Source organism: Triticum urartu, chromosome 1A, assembly GCF_056163025.1.
Source record: "Triticum urartu cultivar PI428250 chromosome 1A, HENAU_Tu73, whole genome shotgun sequence".
In the NCBI taxonomy this organism is placed as follows: Eukaryota; Viridiplantae; Streptophyta; class Magnoliopsida; order Poales; family Poaceae; genus Triticum; species Triticum urartu.
The window spans coordinates 71,209,031-71,234,399 of record NC_141873.1 but is presented as its reverse complement, the minus strand read 5'-3'; the positions used below and the strand labels follow the sequence as shown (position 1 = coordinate 71,234,399).

The following is a 25,369-nucleotide window of genomic DNA, read 5'->3' as shown; positions in this document are numbered from 1 at the left end:
GATCCGACCGATCCAAGTACCGAACGTACGGCACTTCCGAGTTCTGCACACGTTCAACTCGGTGACGTCCCTCGAGCTCCGATCCAGTCGAGTGTTGAGGGAGAGTTTCGTCAGCACAATGGCGTGATGACGGTGATGATGTTCTACCGACGCAGGGCTTCGCCTAAGCACCGCTATGATATGACCGAGGTGGAATATGGTGGAAGGGGGCACCGCACACGACTAAGGAACGATCACGAAGATCAACTTGTGTTTCATGGGGTGCCCCCTTGCCCCCGTATATAAAGGAGGGAGGGGGAGGTGCGGCCGGCCCCTAGGGGTGCGCCTGGAGGAGTCCTACTCCCACCGGGAGTAGGACTCCCCCTCTTGCCTTGTTGGAGAAGGAAAGGGGAAGGGGGAAAGAGGAAACGGGGGCGCCCCCCTTCCTTGTCCTATTCGGACTAGGGGGGGGAGGGGGCACGCGGCCTGCCCTGACTAGCCCTCCTTTTCTCCCTTAGGGCCCATGTAGGCCCATTAACCCCCCAAGGGGGGTTCGGTAACCCCCCGGTACTCCGGTAAAATCCCGATTTCACCCGGAACGATTCCGATATCCAAATATAGGCTTCCAATATATCAATCTTTATGTCTCGACCATTTTGAGACTCCTCGTCATGTCCGTGATCACATCCGGGACTCCGAAAACCTTTGGTACATCAAAACACAAAAACCCTAATTATGATCGTCACCGAACTTTAAGCGTGCGGACCCTACGGGTTCGAGAACTATGTAGACATGACCGAGACACGTCTCCGGTCAATAACCAATAGCGGAACCTGGATGCTCATATTGGTTCCTACATATTCTACAAAGATCTTTATCGGTCAGACCGCATAACAACATACGTTGTTCCCTTTGTCATCGGTATGTTACTTGCCCGAGATTCGATCGTCGGTATCTCAATACCTAGTTCAATCTCGTTACCGGAAAGTCTCTTTACTCGTTCCGTAATACATCATCCCGCAACTAACTTATTAGTTGCAATGCTTGAGTGATGTGTATTACCGAGAGGGCCCAGAGATACCTCTTCGACAATTGGAGTGACAAATCCTAATCTCGAAATACGCCAACCCAACAAGTACCTTCAGAGACACCTGTAGAGCACCTTTATAATCACCCAGTTACGTTGTGACGTTTGGTAGCACACAAAGTGTTCCTCCGGTAAACGGGAGTTGCATAATCTCATAGTCATAGGAACATGTATAAGTTATGAAGAAAGCAATAGCAACAAACTAAATGATCAAGTGCTAAGCTAACGAAATGGGTCAAGTCAATCACATCATTCTCCTAATGATGTGATCCCGTTAATCAAATGACAACTCATGTCTATGGTTAGGAAACATAACCATCTTTGATCAACGAGCTAGTCAAGTAGAGGCATACTAGTGACACTCTGTTTGTCTATGTATTCACACATGTATTATGTTTCCGGTTAATACAATTCTAGCGTGAATAATAAAAATTTATCATGATATAAGGAAATAAATAATAACTTTATTATTGCCTCTAGGGCATATTTCCTTCAATCTCCCACTTGCACTAGAGTCAATAATCTAGATTACACAGTAATGATTCTAACACCCATGGAGCCTTGGTGCTGATCATGTTTTGCTCGTGGAAGAGGCTTAGTCAGTGGGTCTGCAACATTTAGATCCGTATGTATCTTGCAAATTTCCATGTCTCCCACTTGGACTAAATCCCGAATGGAATTGAAGCGTCTCTTGATGTGCTTGGTTCTCTTGTGAAATCTGGATTCCTTCGCCAAGGCAATTGCACCAGTATTGTCACAAAAGATTTTCATTGGACCCGATGCACTAGGTATGACACCTTGATAGGAGATGAACTCCTTCATCCAGACTCCTTCATTTGCTGCTTCCGAAGTAGCTATGTACTCCGCTTCACATGTAGATCCCGCCACGACGCTTTGTTTAGAACTACACCAACTGACAGCTCCACCGTTCAACGTAAACATGTATCCGTTTTGCGATTTAGAATCGTCCGGATCAGTGTCAAAGCTTGCATCTACGTAACCATTAATGATGAGCTCTTTGTCACCTCCATATACGAGAAACATATCCTTAGTCCTTTTCTGGTACTTCAGGATGTTCTTGACCACTGTCCAGTGACCCACTCCTGGATTACTTTGGTACCTCCCTGCTAGACTTATAGCAAGGCACACATCAGGTCTGGTACACAGCATTGCATACATGATAGAGCCTATGGCTGAAGCATAGGGAACATCTTTCATTTTCTCTCTATCTTTTGCCGTGGTCGGACATTGAGTCTTACTCAACTTCACACCTTGTAACACAGGCAAGAACCCTTTCTTTGCTTGATCCATTTTGAACTTCTTCAAAACTTTGTCAAGGTATGTGCTTTGTGAAAGTCCAATTAAGTGTCTTGATCTATCTCTATAGATCTTAATGCCCAATATGTGAGCAGCTTCACCGAGGTCTTTCATTGAAAAACTCTTATTCAAGTATCCCTTTATGCTATCCAGAAATTCTATATCATTTCCAATCAGTAATATGTCATCCACATATAATATCAGAAATGCTACAGAGCTCCCACTCACTTTCTTATAAATACAGGCTTCTCCAAAAGTCTGTACAAAACCAAATGCTTTGATCACACTATCAAAGCGTTTATTCCAACTCCAAGAGGCTTGCACCAGTCCATAAATGGATCGCTGGAGCTTGCACACTTTGTTAGCTCCCTTTGGATCGACAAAACCTTTCGGTTGCATCATATACAACTCTTTTTCCAGAAATCCATTCAGGAATGCAGTTTTGACATCCATCTGCCAAATTTCATAATCATAAAATACGACAATTGCTAACATGATTCGGACAGACTTAAGCATCGCTACGGGTGAGAAGGTCTCATCGTAGTCAATCCCTTGAACTTGTCAAAAACCTTTCGCAACAAGTCGAGCTTTGTAGACAGTAACATTACCGTCAGCGTCAGTCTTCTTCTTGAAGATCCATTTATTCTCAATTGCGTGCCGATCAACGGGCAAGTCAACCAAAGTCCACACTTTGTTCTCATACATGGATTCCATCTTAGATTTCATGGCTTCTAGCCATTTTGCGGAATCTGGGCTCACCATCGCTTCTTCATAGTTCGTAGGTTCATCATGATCTAGTAGCATGACTTCCAGAACAGGATTACCGTACCACTCTGGTGCGGATCTTACTCTGGTTGATCTACGAGGTTTGGTAGTAACTTGATCTGAAGTTTCATGATCATTATCATTAGCTTCCTCACTAATTGGTATAGGTGTCACAGAAACTGGTTTCTGTGATGTACTACTTTCCAATAAGGGAGCAGGTACAGTTACCTCATCAAGTTCTACTTTCCTCCCACTCACTTCTTTCGAGAGAAACTCCTTCTCCAGAAATGATCCATTCTTAGCAATGAATGTCTTGCCTTCGGATCTGTGATAGAAGGTGTACCCAACAGTCTCCTTTGGGTATCCTATGAAGACACATTTCTCCGATTTGGGTTCGAGCTTATCAGGTTGAAGCTTTTTCACATAATCATCGCAGCCCCAAACTTTCAGAAACGACAACTTTGGTTTCTTGCCAAACCACAGTTCATAAGGTGTCGTCTCAACAGATTTCGATGGTGCCCTATTTAACGTGAATGCATCCGTCTCTAAAGCATAACCCCAAAATGATAGCAGTAAATCAGTAAGAGACATCATAGATCGCACCATATCTAATAAAGTACGATTACGACGTTCGGACACACCATTACGCTGTGGTGTTCCGGGTGGCGTGAGTTGTGAAACTATTCCGCATTGTTTCAAATGTAGACCAAACTCGTAACTCAAATATTCTCCTCCACGATCAGATCATAGAAACTTTATTTTCTTGTTACGATGATTTTCAACTTCAGTCTAAAATTCTTTGAACTTTTCAAATGTTTCAGACTTATGTTTCATTAAGTAGATATACCCATATCTGCTTAAATCATCTGTGAAGGTGAGAAAATAACGATATACGCCGCGAGCCTCAACATTCATCAGACCACATACATTTGTATGTATGATTTCCAACAAATCTGTTGCTCTCTCCATAGTACCGGAGAACGGCGTTTAGTCATCTTGCCCATGAGGCACGGTTCGCAAGTACCAAGTGATTCATAATCAAGTGATTCCAAAAGTCCATCAGTATGGAGTTTCTTCATGCGCTTTACACCGATATGACCTAAACGGCAGTGCCACAAATAAGTTGCACTATCATTATCAACTCTGCATCTTTTGGCTTCAATATTATGAATATGTGTATCACTACTATCGAGATTCGTCAAAAATAGACCACTCTTCAAGGGTGCATGACCATAAAAGATATTACTCATATAAATAGAACAATCATTATTCTTTGATTTAAATGAATAACCGTTTCGCATCAAACAAGATCCAGATATAATGTTCATACTCAACACTGGCACCAAATAACAATTATTTAGGTCTAATACTAATCCCGAAGGTAGATGTAGAGGTAACGTGCCGACTGCGATCACATCGACTTTGGAACCATTTCCCACGCGCATCGTCACCTCGTCCTTCGCCGGTGTTCGCGTAATCCGTAGTCCCTGTTTCGAGTTGCAAATATTAGCAACAAAACCAGTATCAAATACCCAGGTGCTACTGCGAGCTCTAGTAAGGTACACATCAATAACATGTATATCACATATACCTTTGTTCACCTTGCCATCCTTCTTATCCGCCAAATACTTGGGGTAGTTACGCTTCCAGTGTCCAGTCTGCTTGCAGTAGAAGCACTCAGTTTCAGGCTTAGGTCCAGATTTGGGTTTCTTCTCCTGAGCAGCAACTTGCCTGTTCTTCTTCTTGAAGTTCCCCTTCTTCTTACCTTTGCCCTTTTTCTTGAAACGGGCGGTCTTGTTGACCATCAACACTTGATGCTCCTTCTTGATTTCTACCTCCGTAGCCTTTAGCATTGCGAAGAGCTTGGGAATCGTCTTATCCATCCCTTGCATGTTATAGTTCATCATGAAGCTCTTGTAGCTTGGTGGCAGTGATTGAAGAACTCTGTCAATGACACTATCAACAGGAAGATTTACTCCCAGTTGAGTCAAGTGATTATGATACCCGGACATTTTGAGTATATGTTCACTGACAGAACTATTCTCCTCCATCTTGCAGCTATAGAACTTATTGGAGACTTCATATCTCTCAATCCGGGCATTTGCTTGAAATATTAACTTCAACTCCTGGAACATCTCATATGCTCCATGACGTTCAAAACGTCGTTGAAGTCCCGATCCTAAGCCGTAAAGCATGGCACATTGAACTATCGAGTAGTCATCAGCTTTGCTCTGCCAGACGTTCATAACATCTGGTGTTGCTCCAGCAGCAGGCCTGGCACCCAGCGGTGCTTCCAGAACGTAATTCTTCTGTGCAGCAATGAGGATAATCCTCAAGTTACGAACCCAGTCCGTGTAATTGCTACCATCATCTTTCAACTTTGCTTTCTCAAGGAACGCATTAAAACTCAACGGAACAACAGCACGGGCCATCTATCTACAATCAAACATAGACAAGCAAGATACTATCAGGTACAAAGTTCATGATAAATTTAAGTTCAATTAATCATATTACTTAAGAACTCCCACTTAGAAAGACATCCCTCTAATCTTTTAAGTGATCACGTGATCCAAATCAACTAAACCATAACCGATCATCACGTGAAATGGAGTAGCTTTCAATGGTGAACATCAATATGTTGATCATATCTATTATATGATTCATGCTCGACCTTTTGGTCTCAGTGTTCCGAGGCCATATCTGCATATGCTAGGCTCGTCAAGTTTAACCTGAGTATTCTGCGTGTGCAAAACTGGCTTGCACCCGTTGTAGATGGACGTAGAGCTTATCACACTCGATCATCACGTGGTGTCTGGGCACGACGAACTTTGGCAACGGTGCATACTCAGGGAGAACACTTTTATCTTGAAATTTAGTGAGAGATCATCTTATAATGCTACCGTTAATCAAAGCAAGATAAGATGCATAAAAGATAAACATCACATGCAATCAATATAAGTGATATGATATGGCCATCATCATCTTGTACTTGTGATCTCCATCTCCGAAGTACCGTCATGATCACCATCGTCACCGGCGCGACACCTTAATATCCATCGTAGCATCGTTGTCGTCTCGCCAATCTTATGCTTCCACAACTATCGCTACCGCTTAGTGATAAAGTAAAGCATTACAGCGCGATTGCATTGCGTACAATAAAGCGACAACCATATGGCTCCTGCCAGTTGCCGATAACTCGGTTACAAAACATGATCATCTCATACAATAAAATTTAGCATCATGTCTTGACCATATCACATCACAACATGCCCTGCAAAAACAAGTTAGACGTCCTCTACTTTGTTGTTGCAAGTTTTACGTGGCTGCTACGGGCTTAGCAAGAACCGTTCTTACCTACGCATCAAAACCACAACGATAGTTTGTCAAGTTGGTGCTATTTTAACCTTCGCAAGGACCGGGCGTAGCCACACTCGATTCAACTAAAGTTGGAGAAACTGACACCTGCCAGCCACCTATGTGCAAAGCACGTCGGTAGAACCAGTCTCGCGTAAGCGTACGCGTAATGTCGGTCCAGGCCGCTTCATCCAACAATACCGCCGAACCAAAGTATGACATGCTGGTAAGCAGTATGACTTATATCGCCCACAACTCACTTGTGTTCTACTCGTGCATATAACATCAACGCATAAAACCTGGCTCGGATGCCACTGTTGGGGAATGTAGTAATTTCAAAAAAAATCCTACGCACACGCAAGATCATGGTGATGCATAGCAACGAGAGGGGAGAGTGTTGTCTACGTACCTCGTAGACCGGCAACGGAAGCGTTGACACAACATAGAGGAAGTAGTCATACGTCTTCCCGATCCGACCGATCCAAGTACCGAACGTACGGAACCTCCGAGTTCTGCACACGTTCAACTCGGTGACGTCCCTCGAGCTCCGATCCAGCCGAGTGTTGAGGGAGAGTTTCGTCAGCACGACGGCGTGATGACGGTGATGATGTTCTACCGACGCAGGGCTTCGCCTAAGCACCGCTACGATATGACCGAGGTGGAATATGGTGGAAGGGGGCACCGCACACGGCTAAGGAACGATCACGAAGATCAACTTGTGTGTCATGGGGTGCCCCCTTGCCCCCGTATATAAAGGAGGGAGGGGGGAGGTGCAGTCGGCCCCTAGGGATACGCCTGGAGGAGTCCTACTCCCACCGGGAGTAGGACTCCCCCCTCTTGCCTTGTTGGAGAAGGAAAGGGGAAGGGGAAAGAGGAAAGGGGGGCGCCGCCCCCCCTTCCTTGTCCTATTCGGACTAGGGGGAGGGGGCGCACGGCCTGCCCTGGCCGACCCTCCTCTTCTCCCTTAGGTCCCATGTAGGCCCATTAACCCCCGGGGGGGTTCCGGTAACCCCCCGGTACTCTGGTAAATTCCCGATTTCACCCAGAACGATTCCGATATCCAAATATAGGCTTCCAATATATCAATCTTTATGTCTCGACCATTTTGAGACTCCTAGTCATGTCCGTGATCACATCCGGGACTCCGAATAACCTTTGGTACATCAAAACACAAAAAACCCTAATTACGATCGTCACCGAACTTTAAGCGTGCGGACCCTACGGGTTCGAGAACTATGTAGACATGACCAAGACACGTCTCCGGTCAATAACCAATAGCGGAACCTGGATCCTCATATTGGTTCCTACATATTCTACGAAGATCTTTATCGGTCAGACCGCATAACAACATACGTTGTTCCCTTTGTCATCGGTATGTTACTCCGAGATTCGACCGTCGGTATCTCAATACCTAGTTCAATCTCGTTACCGGCAAGTCTCTTTACTCGTTCCGTAATACATCATCCCGCAACTAACTTATTGGTTGCAATGCTTGCAAGGCTTGAGTGATGTGTATTACCGAGAGGGCCCAGAGATACCTCTTCGACAATCGGAGTGACAAATCCTAATCTCGAAATACGCCAACCCAACAAGTACCTTCGGAGACACCTGTAGAGCACCTTTATAATCACCCAGTTACGTTGTGACGTTTGGTAGCACACAAAGTGTTCCTCTGGTAAACGGGAGTTGCGTAATCTCATAGTCATAGGAACATGTATAAGTTATGAAGAAAGCAGTAGCAACAAACTAAACGATCAAGTGCTAAGCTAACGGAATGGGTCAAGTCAATCACATCATTCTCCTAATGATGTGATCCCATTAATCAAATGACAACTCATGTCTATGGTTAGGAAACATAACCATCTCTGATCAACGAGCTAGTCAAGTAGAGGAATACTAGTGACACTCTGTTTGTCTATGTATTCACACATGTATTATGTTTCCGGTTAATACAATTCTAGCATGAATAATAAACATTTATCATGATATAAGGAAATAAATAATAACTTTATTATTGCCTCTAGGGCATATTTCCTTCATCGAAATCTCCATCGAAGCCACCCTCACTAGTAGAAAACGGAGCTTTATTTCCGGTTCGTAAGGGCCTTTAGTGCCAGTTCTGCAACCGGTACTAAAGGGTGGAGACTAAGGGCCCCCTCCCCTTTAGTACCGGTTCGGCACGAACCGCCACTAAAGGCCCACCATGTGGCGTGAGCTCGCGCCGTGGTATGGGTGACCTTTAGTACCGGTTGGTAACACCAACCGGTACTAAAGATTTTTTTTGAAAATTTTGGAGAAAAAATGATTTTTTTTATTTTCGATTTTCTGAATTATTTGATGATTTAGTCTCTAAACACCCCTCTTAACTGCTCAAGTATGGACCACTGATTCCAAATCGTCTAACTTCCCGGCCGGTCATCCATCATCTCACTACCTCAGCCTGAGCACGCTTAACTTTGAAGTTCTATTCCCCCTATTTTCCAAGTCTGCACTTGTTGTTTTGCTAACAAATGTAAGCTGTCAATCCTATTAACCCTCAGGAGTTTAGCTTGAGCATTAGGTCACACGTTTCATCGTTTGAGTTTGAAACTATTATTCTAAAAAACAGTAATTATTTAGTAACATTAATATTTCTAGAATAAGTAGTTTGACCATAGTTTGACCAGATTTGACTAAAATTCAAAAAACTGAAATAATTATTTAGTAACACTAATATTCTTGAATAATTATTTAGTAACATAATATTTCTTGAATAAGTAGTTTGACCACAGTTTGACCAAAATTTGAAAAAACTGAAATTTGAGCATATCTTTTTTTCCTTTTAAAATTTGAGGATTCTAAAAATTTGCAAACAGGCCGTAGGCAGTCAAAATCGGATGCGGATTTTTGTCCTGAACATTTTGATATATTATACATTTTTTTCGACACTGTATGCAAAAGATAGTCATTTTACTTTTTCATCACACTTTTTTGCAAAACATGTCCAAATTTACGTTTTTAAATTTTCCTAACTCGTAGATGTAGTAACATAACTACATCTCGAAGGATTTTATATTTTGAAGTTTTTATCATTTTCTTTTGTTTTTTTCAAAACTGAAATGACGATACACAAGAGGGTAGAGTTTGAAAATTGCCCTATAGTGTCGGTTTGTGTCTCCAACCGGGACTATAGGTTAAGACTCTTTAGTGTCGGTTGGTGACACAAACCGGTACTGTAGGTTAGACCTTTAGTACCGGTTCGTGTCACAAACCGGCACTAAAGGGGCTCGTGGGGCCCCGTCCTGACGCCAGCCTGCTACCACCCCTTTAGTACCGGTTCGTGGCATGAACCGGTACTAAAGGTTCAACATGAACCGGCACTAATGCATAGCCTTTCGAATCGGCACTAATGATCACATTAGTGCCGGCTCAAATACAAACCGGGACTAATGAGCTAAACATTTGACCCTTTTTCTACTAGTGCGTCTATCCCTCCTCTTGCTGCTATCCGCCGCTATCGAGAACAACCGTCGCTCTTGGCTAGCTCTCATCCTCACGTTTGGGGAGTAAATCGGTGAGTGGAATTACGAAAACCAGGAATGCGGATATTGACCGGTCGCATAATGGGTGGCCTAAAAAACACTGGCCGGTAAAGAAACAATAACTGTGAACGACCAACATCCCTTTTTTTTTGAAGAAGCGGGCAAACTAGGGGCAGCTGTACTACTACCTTCATTTCTAAATATAAGCCCTTTTAGAGATTTCAATGCAGACTACATACGAAACAAGATGAGTGAATCTACACTCTGAAATATGTCTATATACCATCCTATTGTAATCTATATTATAAAATCTCTAAAAAGGCTTATATTTAGAAACGGGGGGAGTACATAATTACTTAATCTTCTTCTTTTACCCTTATTACATGAGCATTGGATGCCTTGGTGGATGGCATCCAAGCCAACCAAAAGGCACAACACTTGATGGAAAAAAATCTACACAGATCACACGCAGGCGCGTGCGCACATTTGTCCACAAATCAATCCCACAAATCGAAGAAGAAGAAAAATAAGACATGAACAACAAACGAATAATCAAACACGACCGATCGATGCAATGCAATTCAGCCTAGTGGAAAACGTCAGCGTGATAGGAACTCTGAAAGCTTAGTAGTGGTTGACGAAGCGGCACATCTTCCTGATCTCGCCCTTGCTGCTGTGCGGCATGGGTAGCTTGCTGAGCTTGATGAGCGAGTCGGAGAAGTCCTCGTCCCACAGCATGCTGTTGTCGGTGTACTCGTGCACGTGGCCCCACGCCTCCTTCTCCGTCAGCAGCTGCCAGTTGGAGTTGAAGGTGACGATCCTCGCCAGGTTGTTGTGGTAGTAGCTGAAACAATAACAAGATAGTACTTGAAACCCGAATTACTCAAAATTGGAGAAGTCCAAAGATCACAATGGATCAACTTAAATGGTTCGACGCTTATTGAGGTAGACCTAAAGAAGGGCAAGCACACGTGTTTGCCAAGTTGACAAGTGTGGCAAATATGCAAGGCTGCCTTATTACATGAAATAAAGGAGTTCTTATGAAGTTGGGCCATGGCATCGTGTCCCGGATGACCTAGGTAGCGGTGCCAAAGCTCGATGGAGGTGGTGGCGAGGATTCCATGGGTGTGGTGGTGGAGGATCGATGATAGGAAGACGTAGAGGTCGCCGAGACTATTGCAACGAAGAATCACGGCCTTGGTGCGAAGGTCCTTCACAGAGAAACCGAGGGGGTCAAACTCAATAGAACAAAGATTATCAATGGTGAAACGATGAATGGAAAGTAAATTGTTGATGATATGAGGAACAAGTAATACATTGCGAAGGAAAAGAGAGCGATTGGAAGCGGGTATAGAGGTGTGTCCAGTGTGTGATATGGGCAAGGTGGAGCCATTGCCCATGGTGACGACAGAGGAGGAAGGAGAGGGTGTGAGATGTTGAAGCATACCGGGGTCGGAGGCCATGTGCGCTGTGGCTCCGGAGTCCATTACCCATTCACCCACTATCGAAGGAGTCGCGACGTTGTTCAGTGCAGCGAGGAGGGCGGAGCAGTCCCACGCCGGAGTGCTGCCGTAGGCAGGAGTGGGCGGCGGGTTGGTGCCGAAAGCCTGGCCGTGCAGCGGTGCGAGAGAGGTAAACGCTTGAGCCGGTGGAAGGACGGGGGGTCGCGGCCCGAGAAGTCCAGCGCCAGCTGTCGGTGTCAAAACCGGCGGATCTCGGGTAGGGGGTGCCGAACTATGCGTCTAAGACGGATGGTAACAGGAGGCAGGGGACACGATGTTTTACCCAGGTTCCGGCCCTCTTGATGGAGGCAAAACCCTACGTCTTGCTTGATTTATTGTCGATGATATGAGTATTACAAGAGTTGATCTACCACGAGATCGGAGAGGCTAAACCCTACAAGCTAGCCTATGGTATGATTGTATGTTGTCCTACGGACTAAAACCCTTCGGTTTATATAGACACCGGAAAGGGCTAGGGTTACACAAGGTCGGTTACAAAGGAGGAGATATACATATCCGTATTGCCTAGCTTGCCTTCCACGCCAAGTAGAGTCCCATCCGGACACGAGACGAAGTCTTTAATCTTGTATCCTCATAGTCTAACAGTCCGGCCAAAGGATATAGTCCGGCTGTCCGGAGACTCCCTAATCCAGGACTCCCTCAGTAGCCCCTGAACCAGGCTTCAATGACGATGAGTCCAGCGCGTAGTATTATCTTTGGCATTGCAAGGCGGGTTATTCTCCATCTTTCGAACGTTTGTAAAGCAGTGTCTGGTCCCATAAATGTTCGGACCTCTTGGCTTCTGTGCCCAATAAGGGCTTTCTCCCACGCGTCGAATGAATACGAGGCGCCAAGGAGTTTTTACATTCGCCCCCCTAGCCAGATAAATAAATTGTCTATTAAAGGGATGGGAATCCTTAGATCCGATCCATACCATCCTCCCCCAGCGAGAGTCCATCAGAGCGCGTTCCGAAAAGTTCCATTCCAGCATGGCCGACCTCCGCAGCTCCTCCTCCCACCCTCGAAGCCCTAAGCCCGGTGATTGGGAGAGGTGTTCAGTCCCACACAGTCGTTTAGTCGAACTGCAGACTAAGGGATTTCTCCCTCCGGCGTACATGGTGCCCGTTCGAGCCGGGCTTGCCACCTATAATGGCAGGAAGCAAGCGAAGAGCTTTCCCTGTCCCTTTATGGGGGAACGGGTCTGCCTTGTTCCCTATCTATTAAGGGGACTCATATTTCCAATTCATCCGTTCCTCCGCGGGCTCCTGGAGTTCTAAGGCCTCCAATTACACAATTTCACCCCTCCTCCATCCTACATATCACCGGCTATGTTGCTCTCTGCGAGTTGTTCCTGGGCTGCGAGGCTTACTTCGAGCTGTGGAAAAGGCTATTTTGCCTCGTCCCTCGCACACAGAGGGGGTCACTTTATCAAGTGGGCGGATCCGAAATATGGCGCATCGCCGATACCGGATACCTGTTCGGTACTCCGAAGAAGTCATCCGAAGACTGGCCTTCAGAATGGTTTTATATGGAGGACGTTCCCCTTCCGGACCCTGTTCGGTGGGGTCTTCCTGAGTTCAACAATGCTCCTCTGAAGAAACGCTGAAGTTGGCGCCCACGAAGCCCCTAGGTGGAAGACAATGGAGAAGTCCTCTATCTGATGAAACGAATTAAAGCACTGGCTCGATCAGGATTGACAGTAATCGAAGTTATGTCGATTTGCATACGGGGAGTGCAACCACTTCAATACCGTGGGCACCCCTTGTGGTGTTATAACGGGGCGGATGACGCCACCCGCTGCGGGCGTAAGGGTCCGGACAATGCTGTCGCTTTAGCAAAAATTCTGTCCGAATTGTTCAAGGGTGAGGAAGAGGAGTTCACCCGCATCAAGCCACGGGATGGATTCTCCATGTACAATCCCCCAAGCTGGGTAAGTTATATCTCCCTGCTCCCATTTTTCCCGCATTCTTTGCCATAAGTATTCACCTTGCCACTTTGCAGCAGGAACTTCGAAAAGCCATAAAGGAGGTTAGCAGCCCTTCTCCACAACCAGAGGACCCTGACCGGGCCCTCGACTCCGGACTTGAAGAAGATTCGGTTATATTCGTGGAGCTGATAGACCGGCAGTTCTATCAGTTAAGCTGCGATGATGCCATGGTGGCCATTACGGCCGACTATCCCGGACTGCTCCCTGCATCGCACGTAAGAAAAACCAAAAATCCCAACTCCAAAACTAGGATCCCCTTTTAGACACTTCACCCACCATATACACATGGCATTTTTACGGGGAAGGCATTCGGGACGCCCTGCCGAACCCGCAGCAACGCGCCAACAAGAGGCACCGAGGTCGGGTAGGCCAAAAAGGAAGGCGGTCAGGACGGAGACGCCGGCGCAAAGGTATGACAAACCCCACTCCGTGGTTGTCGTCTTCCTCGAAATATAATGACGCCCGTGTTTCTTTAACAGAAAAAACGCTCGCCAGAATATGTCCGGCGATGTTACTAATCACGCTTCCACCAGTCGGGCGACAGGACCGGACATAGAGGCGGAAGCCGATATGGGGCGGGCACCGGATAATCCCCCTACAAAGGATGCAGATAGATTATCCGCTACAAACTCAGAGGTGGAAAGCGCCATGAATCATAGGCGCCGCCGGGCCGTACTCTGTGACGCTTGTTTCTCACCAGAGGCATTTGATGCCTTCAATTCTGGAGAGCCGTATCTCCGAGCTGCTCAAGATGGTCTAGCTAGAGCCACGGATCAGTATGTAAAGGATGTATGGGTAAGTAAATCTGACGATTTATATGTATCAGTAGCCCCTGAGACTTGAAACAGTTAGCAGAACCGATTTAAGGATCATCTTTATTGTGCAGGTTCTTACAGAGAAAAATACTAGGCTGTCACAGGAGCTAGAGGAATGCAAGAACCAACTGCGGGCCGCTGTTGCCGCATTGCAGGAACCGAAAAAGTCACCTGCTGGTAACATTTATTTTAAAGAAGGATGGTTACCATATAATGTGTGGCATGGCTGCAAATCTAACAATAGATGTTGCATATGAATCCGGAGAAAATCCGGAGGACCGGCATGTTCTAGAGGCTGGCAAACGCGTGCTGACTGAGGTTAGGCGGGAGAAAATAAATCTCCAAGACGCCAATATTAAGCTAAGCATGGAACTAAAAGACGTTCGGGGCCAGCTTGCAGACTCCGAGAAGGAGAATAACGGCTTCGGCGCGGCATTTTCAGTAAGTGCTTGAACGAATCCTTTTAAAGGAGTTCGGCAAAGAAGCCGACTAACAGCGTTATGTCTGTAGGTATGTTGACGGGTCATCCCGCAGAGGAAATGCCTGGGTCTGCTGGTGATCTTCTATCCGAGCTGTCACATCTGCACGAACAAGTTCGACGGGTGATGCAAGGTGTTGCCCAGGCCTTGTGGCCGTCCGCCTCCCCGCCAGAGGGCGTTGCAGAGCTTGCGGAGAAGCTCAAGGGAGCACGGCGGCGCTTCCGACTATGGAAGATATCGGCCTGCCGGCAGGGTACCAGAGAAGCCTGGGCCATGGTGAAGACACGGTATACCAAGGCAGACCCAAATCACATGGCCGAGGTCGGACCTGTGGGGCCCGACGGAAAAGAGATCCCTGTTAGCTTAGTTTATAGGCAAGTAGAATTAGCCGCAAAGTATTCCCAACAGGATTGTAAGCTAGAACGCCTGTTGGATGGTATAGAAGAGGAATTTAGTCAGTCTGCATGACTATGTAATGAAAGTGACATGTATAATGCCTTCTAGTCGGATTGTAGATCATTTGTCTTGGCGGACCTTTTCGCTTGAACCTTGGGACTCGATAGTCCGGGGTGTATCTGAATACCCGCGCAGTTATATAAGAACCTGGTATGCGTGGAGACCAGGCATAGGGGTCATAAGTGCTGGAGCAGACAAGTGCCCAACTAGTTATGTTATATTACATGGGTAGTAAGAAACATCTTCCAGGGAGAATAGTTCCGTTAAGGGTTCCTTTCCCTCGGTAAGCATGCCATAAAGTGCATGTCCAGACTGCGATAGGAAACGTAGGAAAAACATCTGGGGGCAGATATGGAAAATAAATAAAAATCATCTTTTGTTCACCGACCGAATATTCCCTTAAGAACGCTAGCTTTCGGCTTCACCCAGTCCGAGGTACACATCCGGCTGACCCGGCAGTAACAATCGCAGAGGTGCTCCCCTTATGCCCTGGCCGAATTAACAGGAACGTAGGGCATAAAGACAAGAGCCAGGCAACCCAGCTTGGCCAAAACTTTACTCATATCGATGCATATAATGGCGAAAAAAGGTACATGCGGAAGCATGACACATGTTCGGGGCCTGAGGCCCAGATAAATAATTAAGCTTCTGTGAAAGAAGCCCCCAGGTATTATGAGCGCGGCTAGCGCATCTATAATGTGCAAGCGAGGCACAAGTTGGCCCTTAAAGGCCAAGAGAAAGAATAAAACAAAGGAAGAAAGAAAAACAAGATAGATAATGCATATGCAAGACAAAAGGAGGGGACGAACATAGAGTCCGGCGCTAGGCGTAGAATCTTCGGAGCCTGGCCGCGTTCCATGGGTTCGGCTTGAGTCGACTGGTCGATGCATCTCGCAGTCGGTACGCTCCTCCGGTCAGAACTTGGTCAATAATGAAGGGACCTTCCCATTTGGGCTCGAGCTTGTTCTTTTTCTTATCCGGTAGGCGTAGAACTAGTTCGCCAACGTTATAAGTTTTGGCCCGTACTTCTCTGCTTTGATATCTGCGAGCCTGTTGCTGATAAAATGCGGAACGGGCTTTGACTATGTCGCGCTCCTCCTCCAGGGTGTCCAGACTGTCCTGCTTATCGAGCTCGGCTTCTCTTTCTTCGTACATGCGCACTCGAGGTGAGTCATGAATTATGTCACAGGGCAAGACTGCCCCTGCGCCGTACACCATAAAGAATGGTGTGTATCCGGTACTACGATTCGGCGTGGTCCGCAGCCCCCAGAGTACAGAGTCGAGCTCCTCTACCCAATGCGTGTTAGACTTCATTAAGGAACGCACTAATCTGGGTTTAATGCCGCTCATTATAAGACTGTTTGCTCACTCGACTTGGCCGTTGGTTTGTGGGTGATAGACTGAAGCATAATCGAGCTTGATACCCATTTTGCTGCACCATAGTTTTACCTCATCGGCTGTGAAGTTTGTGCCGTTGTCAGTGATGATGCTGGCGGGGGAGGCCATAACGGTGTACGCCCCCAGATATGAAGTCTATCACTGGTCCGGATTCGGCTGTTTTAACAGGCTTGGCCTCTATCCATTTGGTGAATTTATCCACCATGACCAGTAAGTATTTTTTCTTGTGTGTTCCCCCTTTAAGGGGTCCAGTCATGTCAAGCCCCCAGACCGCAAAGGGCCACGTAATGGGGATTGTTTGAAGGGCGGTAGGTGGCATGTGGCTTTGATTTGCAAAGAGCTGGCAACCGGTGCAACGTTGGACCAAGTCCTGTGCATCTGCCCGGGCCATTGGCCAATAAAATCCTGTGCGGAAGGCCTTGCTTACAAGAGCCCGGGCTGCAGCGTGGTGACCGCCGAGTCCGGCGTGGATTTCTGCCAAAAGGTTTCGCCCTTCCTCTTCGGAGATGCATCTTTGAAGGACTCTGGTAGTGCTTTTTTTATACAATTTTCCCTCGTGGACCCTGTAGGCCTTAGGTCGCCGCACTACGCAGCGTGCCTCATTTTGGTCCTCCGGAAGTTCCTGCCTAGTTAGGTAGGCCAGGAATGGTTCTGTCCACGGGGCTATAATGGCCATTATTACGTGGGCTGAAGGTGTGATTTCGGTGGCGGGGCCTCCGATTGTGTCAGAGTATTCGGTATCGGGCATTTTGGCCGGGTCCGGACTATGGTTACCGGTGTCCCCTTCCCATACTACGGATGGCTTGAACAGCCTTTCCAGAAAGATGTTGGGGGGGGGGGGCATCACGTTTTGCGCCGATGCGGGCGAGGATATCCGCCGCCTGATTGTTTTCCCGAACCACATGGTGAAATTCGAGCCCCTCGAACCGAGCTGACATTTTTAGGACGGCATTTCGGTAGGCCACCATTCTCGGATCCTTGGCGTCAAAGTCTCCATTTATTTGGGATATTGCAAGGTTTGAATCCCCACGCACCTCCAGGCGTTGAATGCCCATGGAGACTGCCATCCGAAGACCATGCAACAGAGCTTCGTATTCGGCTGCGTTGTTGGAGTCTGTGCACAATATTTGCAGTACGTACTGAACTGTATCTCCGGTTAGGGACGTCAGGACGACGCCAGCCCCTAGACCAGCCATCATTTTAGAACCGTCAAAGTGCATGATCCAATTGGATTATGCGCCGTACTCTTTAGGGAGTTCGGCCTCCGTCCATTCGGCGACAAAGTCGGCCAATACTTGCGACTTAATGGCTCGTCGAGGTTTGTATGTTATGTTGAACGGGAGGAGCTCAATAGCCCATTTGGCAATCTGGCTCGTAGCGTCGCAGTTGTTTATAATATCATTACGTGGCACTTCCGAGGCTACTGTAATCGAACACTCTTGAAAGTAGTGTCGCAGCTTCCGGGATGCCATGAATACTGCGTAGGCTATCTTTTGATAATGTGGGTACTGTGATTTGCATGGAGTGAGGACAGTGGATACATAGTATACCGGCTTTTGAAGACGGAATTTATGTCCATCAGCTTCTCGTTCGACGACGAGCACTGTGCTTACAACTTGATGGGTCGCCGCAATGTACAACAGCATTGGTTCACCGATGTTTGGCGCGGCCAGGATTGGGTTGGTTGCCAAAATGGCCTTTATTTCTTCCAATCCGGTTGTGGCAGCGTCCGTCCACTCAAAGTTTTCGGTGCGCCGGAGGAGGCGATAAAGGGGTAAAGTCTTTTCTCCTAAGCGGGAGATAAAGCGGCTTAGAGCACATGTTGGGCCATGCCGTTGGGGCGCCTGAAACAGCTGCTGGGCCTGCCCCATATAGGGATTGTGTCGGATTTCGGGTTCCGGCAAAACCCTTGAGGTTCAAACACTGGGGTGCGCACAAAGATCTCTCACCCTCTCTAGCTTGCACACTCTACGATCTCACGGCCTAGCTCGACAAACCCAAAGAACATGAGACACAAGATTTATACTGGTTCGGGCCACCGTTGTGGTGTAATACCCTACTCTAGTGTGGTGTGGTGGATTGCCTCTTAGGCTGAGGATGAACAGTTACAAGGGAAGAACAGCCTCGCGAGGAGAGGTGTTCTTGTGCTTGGTGAACTTGAGTGGTTGGGGTGCTATGGATTCTATCTAGGTCCGAATCAGATGCCTCCCTATAGTGGTGGCTAGTCCTATTTATAGGGGCCCTGGTCCTCTTCCCAAATATTGAGCAGGAAGGGATCCCACAACAACCAATTTTGTAGGGAGACAACTAGTACAAGCAATCCTGACAAAAGCAGTCTTCATCTACAAAGGCTCTGGTGGTGACGCCGTCTTGGGCTTCACGGTGACCTCTGTCATGCCGTCCTGCTGGTCTTGGTCTTGTTGCACCGATATGGAAACCTTTGCCTGACGCCTCGGAACTCCTCGCCTGCGCTTGCTCCTTTAGCACCAAAGAGGAAACGAGGACATTGCGCGCGTTGGCGCCCGCCTGACATCGGTCTGGCTCCAGTCGTCATGGCTTGCATCACAGAAACCTCGTGAGGTGCCCCTTGCCTTGATCTCTCCGCCCGTCGTGAGCCAGCCTGGTGAGGCCGCCCCTGAGGAGGTCTTGCGTCGTCTGCCTCGCGAGGGTCTTGAATGTTTGCTGGTGAAGATGGGCCGTACAGGGCCGTTGGTGGAGCCACGCTGCGGGCCACGGGCAGGCAAGTCTAGGGACCCCCGTTCCCAGAACGCCGCAGTAGCCCCCGGGCCCAAGGCGCGCTCGGGCTTGGCTTCGAGGCGAAGCCAAAGGGCAAGCGCGGAGCGTCGGGGGCTCCAATAGCCCACGGCTCTGCTTGACACGTGGCGATCGATTGGACGTGGGCGTCTCCGCTTCCCTACGCAGCTTTGATATCCGCCTGGCTAGGTGGCCACGGCGTCCCACACAATTGTTTACCCTTGCTGGCAACGCACCCCCCGACTCCTTCGCTTCCTAGAACCTCAGCTTCCCTTCCCAATCCAACCTGAGCTCGGTCCTCCCCATCATCATGGCGCCGAACCGGACGGAGAAAGAGAAGAAGCCCCTGCCCTGAGCCAACCTGCCTCCTGTCGTCGAGCCCGCTGTTGACCGATCGCGGGTGCTCAATGAGGAGGCCATGGATAAGGTCCACCTTGCGCTCGCCACCAGCTTCAACGAATGGGGTAGGACGGTGGCCTGGCCAATGTCCTGAGCTTCTGTCGATAGAGCAGCCACCAAGGTCTAGTTCTTTGTCGATGCCCTGTGGGCCGGTCTGGTTCCCCCCTTCTCCGCCTTCTTCAACGCCGTGCTTTCCATTACCAGATTTATCTGCTGCACTTAGATCCCCAATCTATCGCTCTTCTTGCCATCTTCGCCTTCATCTGCGAGGCCATGGTGGGCATCGCCCCCTCCGTGGCCCTTCTGTGCCATTTCTTCTCGCTACACCTGACCGACCCCCGGCAATGCTCGGGGTGCCTGAGCTTCCAGGCCGTGGCAGTGACAGCCGGCTCGTGGATTGACTTTGAGCTCCCGTCGTCTGCGAGCGGGTTCCGCGCGGTGGGTTTATGTGGATGTCGGAGTGCTCAGCCCTTTGCTCTTGCCTCTGTCTGCGCCCGCCATTCCTAGCTCCGGCTGGGCTCACGAGAAGCTTACGAGCCCCCGCCTTGCCTTCGTCTGGCTCCGGCTGAGGAGGTTGAAAGACCTTGGCTTGACCGCGTCCATGGTGATGAAGGAGTTCCTCCGACGCCGCGTCGCCCCATTCCCAGCCAATGTGGGCCTTATCTGTCGGCCTGGATCGCATGATGCTCCAGGAGTCAGAGCTTCTGCTTACGGCACGAAGAAGAGTGCTCGAGGTCCTGGCAGGAAACCCCTCGCCAGCCGATATGCCACCGTGTGGGCTGTCTCTTGTACTGCTGCCCGAACAGGGTAGAGTTCATGGGGTAGATACCCCCTTTGACGAATGGGGGCTACGTCTGGTTGGCCTTGAGGGGCCCCATGAGAACCCCGTCACCGTGGTTCCCATCTTTGTCGCTGGCGCTGAACTTGCCCCAAGAGTGGACGTAGGGGGAAAGCATCACTAGAAGCTGGAGACGCGGGCGGCGCGGCGTTGGAGTCGCCCGCAGTTCCTGAGGCGTCAACTTCGGGAGCCTACAACTCTCGCGCTGAGGAAGCAGTTGAGAGGGCGACGCAACCCGCTGCTCCCGACACCAAAGCTTCCGAGGCCTCTAGAGGCCATCACGAGGCGGTACTTGATGGCTCTCCCTAGCTTGGTGCTCCTGAAGTCATCCCCTTGGGCGCTTCACCAGCCGCGCCCTGGGCTGGTCGCCACGCCCAACGCCTCGGCCGGCTCTGTGTAGACTTCGATGCGCTCCGCAAGAGGAAGGGGTCCCCAAGCTGCGGCAGTGACGTTTTCCGGTCGTTGAAACAGAGGAAGTGCATCGCCATAGATGAGTAAGTACCCTAGCTTTGTAATTTCTTGAGTGCTGCTTCCCTTCCTGACGGTGGTTCTTCAGGATCCCATCTGCTAAGGCCGCGAAGCCCTCGGGAAGCAAACTCCTCCTGCCTCGGATCTTCCGCTGGCCTTGAGCGTCCCAGGACAAAATGTTGCCCTCGTTGCGAGGTCGGCTGGAGAGGCAGACGCGCTAGCTTGGCGCCTTGAGCCCGCGCTCCTGCCGTCTCTTCTTCGTGGCCTCGTCAGGGATGTGACAAGCATGCCAAGGACTCCTCCTCTGGTTATAGACGGCGGTCGGATGGCTTTGGCCTTGGTTCCTTCTTCGAGCAGCGAGCCTCATCCCAACCAGGCTCCTGCCGAAGCTCAGTCGGTGTCCGGAGGGGCGCTAGCCCCCAACCCCCTACAGAAAGGGGGCGAGCCGCTTGGGGCGCTAGGTTGAGGTCTTCTTGGGCGGACGGTGCCGCCCGGGCCGGCCAAGCTGCCCAGCGGTTGGCGTTGGTTCTCGGGTCACCGGACATCAGACCCACGGGGCATCGGCAAATCAACCGGGGGAAGAGAAGCTCCGACGCACCCCTACCTGGTGCGCCAAATGTCGGATTTTGGGTTTCGGCAAAACCCTTGAGGTTCGAACACTGGGGTGCGCACAAATATCGCTCCCCCTCTCTAGCTTGCACACTCTACGATCTCACGGCCTAGCTCGACGAACCCAAAGAACATGAGACACGAGATTTATACTGGTTCGGGCCACCGTTGTGGTGTAATACCCTACTCTAGTGTGGTGTGGTGGATTGTCTCTTGGTCTGAGGATGAACAGTTACAAGGGAAGAACAGCCTCGCGAGGAGAGGTGTTCTTGTGCTTGGTGAACTTGAGTGGTTGGGGTGCTATGGATTCTATCTAGGTCCGAATCAGATGCCTCCCTATGGTGGTGGCTAGTCCTATTTATAGGGGCCCTGGCCCTCTTCCCAAATATTGAGCGGGAAGGGATCCCACAATGGTCAAATTCGAAGGGAGACAACTAGTACAAGCTATCCTAACAAAAGCAGTCTTCGCCTGCCAAAGGCTCTGGTGGTGACGCCGTCTTGGGCTCCACGGTGATCTTCGTCCTGCCGTCCTGCTGGTCTTGGTCTTGTTGCACCGATATGGAAACCTTTGCCTGACGCCTCGAAACTCCTCGCCTGCGCTTGCTCCTTTAGCACCAAAGAGGAAACGAGGACATTGCATGCGCTAGCGCCCGCCTGGCTCCAGTCATTGTGGCTTGCGTCACGGAAACCTCGTGAGGTGCCCCTTGCCTTGATCTCTCTGCCCCTCGCGAGCCAGCCTGGTGAGGCCGCCCCTGAGGAGGTCTTGCATCGTCCGCCTCGCAAGGCTTGGACCCTCGCGAGGGTCTTGAATGTTTGCTGGTGAAGATGGGCCGTATAGGGTCGCTGGTGGAGCCACGCTGCGGGCCGCAGGCAGGAAAGTCTGGGGACCCCCGTTCTCAGAACGTCGATAGATTGAAGCAGACCCAGGGGCCAATAGACGAGGGTGCCCCACACTGGATGTTTCCGTCGTTGTAGTTGGAGCGGCCGCCACCGCCGTTCCCGCCGCCAGAGCCCTTCTTCTTCTTCTTCCAGGTGTCGTTGTTGCGCTGTCCGCCGGAGGAGACACCCCCGGAGGTTTTGCCGTAGCGAGGGTCGTCGCTGCCATGCCGAGTGTTGTCGCCACGGTCAGGTCCGCGGTGGGAACCAGAGGAGGTGGAGCCGCTGGCGCCATGAGGAGGCGTGCCTCCATAGAGGGCCGTCTGGTGCCCTATCGCCATGGAATTGGCGAGCTGAGTCTCGCGGAGAGTAAGCAGCGACCTCGTCTGGCTGAACGAAGGAAGAGGGTTCTGCATGGTGACTATCGTCGTGATGTCCGAGAAACGCGGATTGAGGCCACGAAGGCAATTGAGGACAAGCGTCTGGTCGGAGATGGGGGTGCCAATGTCACTGAGGGCGTCGGAGAGCACGTTCAGACGGTGGCAGTAGGTGGTGACGGAGAGCTCGCCCTGGACGAGGCCGCGGAACTCCGCCTCGAGATAAACGGCGCGGGTCATCTGATTATCAAGAAACAGGTTGGTGATGAGCGTCCAAGCGTCGTGCATCGTCTGGTCCTCTGCCATGATTATGTCAAGGATCTCGTCCGAGATAGACCCATAGAGCCATGAGCGGACGATGTAGTCCTCACGAACCCAGTCCGCGGTGCGGTCCGCCTCGGCAGTGACGGTGTTGACGTGGGAGAGCAGATCGTACTTGCCGAGAAGCACGCGGATGAGCATCCTCCACTTGGTGAAGTTGGAGGCGTGGAGGTCCAGTGTCACAGGGACATGGGTACGGACACTCGTGACGTTGACCGTTGGGGACGTAGCGGCAGGCATGACGGCAGTGACCAGGGCGCCGTTGGTGGAGTTCATGGAGGCGGGGAGGGTTAGGGAGGTGAGTGAGGAGTTGGTGTTGGGTTCGGTGGACATGGCTGGAGCAAGCTAGGCGAGGAGGATCGTATGTTAATCTGATACCAAGAAACAAATAGGATTCTGCGATTCACGCCACACTTGGGGCGGTCCTTGTATTCACAATATATAGGATTACATGTGTCGGTGTCAAAACTGGCGGATCTCGGGTAGGGGGTCCCGAACTGTGCGTCTAAGGCGGATGGTAACAGGAGGAAGGGGACACGAAGTTTTACCCAGGTTCGGGCCCTCTTGATGGAGGTAAAACCCTACGTCCTGCTTGATTAATATTGATGATATGGGTAGTACAAGAGTAGATCTACCACGAGATCAGAGAGGCTAAACCCTAGAAGCTAGCCTATGGTATGATTGTATGTTGTCCTACGGACTAAAACCCTCCGGTTTATATAGACACCGGAAGGGGCTAGGGTTACCCAAGGTCGGTTACAAAGGAGGAAATATACATATCCATATTGCCTAGCTTGCCTTCCACACAAGGTAGAGTCCCATCCAGACACGAGACGAAGTCTTCAATCTTGTATCTTCATAGTCCAACAGTCCAGCCAAAGGATATAATCCGGCTCTCCGGAGACCCCCTAATCCAGGACTCCCTTAGTAGCCCCCGAACCAGGCTTCAATGACGATGAGTCCGGCGCGCGGTGTTGTCTTCGGCATTGCAAGGCGGGTTCTTCTCCAACTTTCAAGTGTTCGTAAGCAGTGTCCGGCTCCATAAATGTTGAACCTCTTGGCTTCTGTGCCCAATAAGGGCTTTCTCCCACACGTCGAACGAATACGAGGTGCCAGGGCATTTTTACCTTCACCCCTAGCTAGATAAATAAATTGTCTATTAAAGGAATGGGGATTCTTAGATCCGATCCATACCATCCTCCCCCAGCGAGAATTCATCAGAGCGTGCTTCGGAAAGATCCATTCCAGCATGGCCGACGTCCACAGCTCCTCCTCCCGCCCCCGTAGCCCTAAGCCCGGTGATTGGGAGAGGTGTTCAGTCCCGCACAGTCGATTAGTCGAGCTGCAGACTAAGGGATTTCTCCCTCCGGCGTATATGGTGCCCGTTCGAGCCGGGCTCGCGACCTACAACGGCGGAGCGCAAGCGGAGAGCCTTCCTTGTCCCTCCATGGGAGAACGGGTTTGCCTTGTTCCTTATTTACTAAGGGGACTCGTATTACCAATTCATCCGTTCCTCCGCGGGCTCCTGGAGTTCTACGGCCTCCAATTACACAATCTCACCCTGCCTCCATTCTACATATCACCGGCTATGTTGCTCTCTGCGAGTTGTTCCTGGGCTGCGAGGCTCACTTCAAGCTGTGCAAAAGGTTATTCTGCCTTGTCCCTCGCACACAGAGGGAATCACTTTATCAAGTGGGCGGATCCGAAATATGCGCATTGCCGATATCGGATACCTGTCTGGTACCCCGAAGAAGTCGTCCAAAGACTGGCCTTCAGAATGGTTCTACATGGAGGACGTCCCCCTTCCGGACCCTGTTCGGCGGGGTCTTCCTGAGTTCAACAATGCTCCTCTGAAGAAGCGCCGAAGTTGGCACCCGCGGAGCCCCCAGGCGGAAGTCAACGGAGAAGTCCTTTATCTGATGAACCGGATCAAAGCACTGGCTCAATCAGGATTGACAATAATCGAAGTTATGTCGATTTGCATAATGCGGGGAGTGCAGCCACTTCAATATCGTGGGCACCCCTTGTGGTGTTATAACGGGGCGAATGACGCCACCTGCTGCGGGC

General features: G+C 49.7%; 1 protein-coding gene across 1 annotated transcript; it reads right to left on the bottom strand.

Annotated features, from left to right (window-relative positions):
* Positions 1-11,196: 11,196 nt before the first annotated feature.
* On the bottom strand, positions 11,197-23,635 carry LOC147990086 (uncharacterized). The gene is made up of 4 exons (XM_087522599.1): positions 22,632-23,635; positions 22,412-22,452; positions 11,471-11,713; positions 11,197-11,234 (listed from the first exon to the last, which is right to left on the bottom strand). Exons 1-4 carry the CDS (start codon positions 23,633-23,635, stop codon positions 11,197-11,199), a joined length of 1,326 nt encoding a protein of 441 aa, XP_087378725.1.
* Between the last annotated feature and the right edge of the window lie 1,734 nt (positions 23,636-25,369).

Excerpts from the sequence above, each read along its gene's own strand:
- LOC147990086 (XM_087522599.1), bottom strand. The coding sequence starts at position 23,635 with ATGTCCACCGAACCCAACACCAACTCCTCACTCACCTCCCTAACCCTC. Across the intron at positions 22,453-22,631 it reads GTCTGCTTCAATCTATCGAC|GGGCAGAGAGATCAAGGCAA; the intron begins GTTCTGAGAACG and ends CTGGCTCGCGAG. Across the intron at positions 11,714-22,411 it reads GGGCACCTCACGAGGTTTCC|CTGGCGCTGGACTTCTCGGG; the intron begins GTGACGCAAGCC and ends TGACACCGACAG.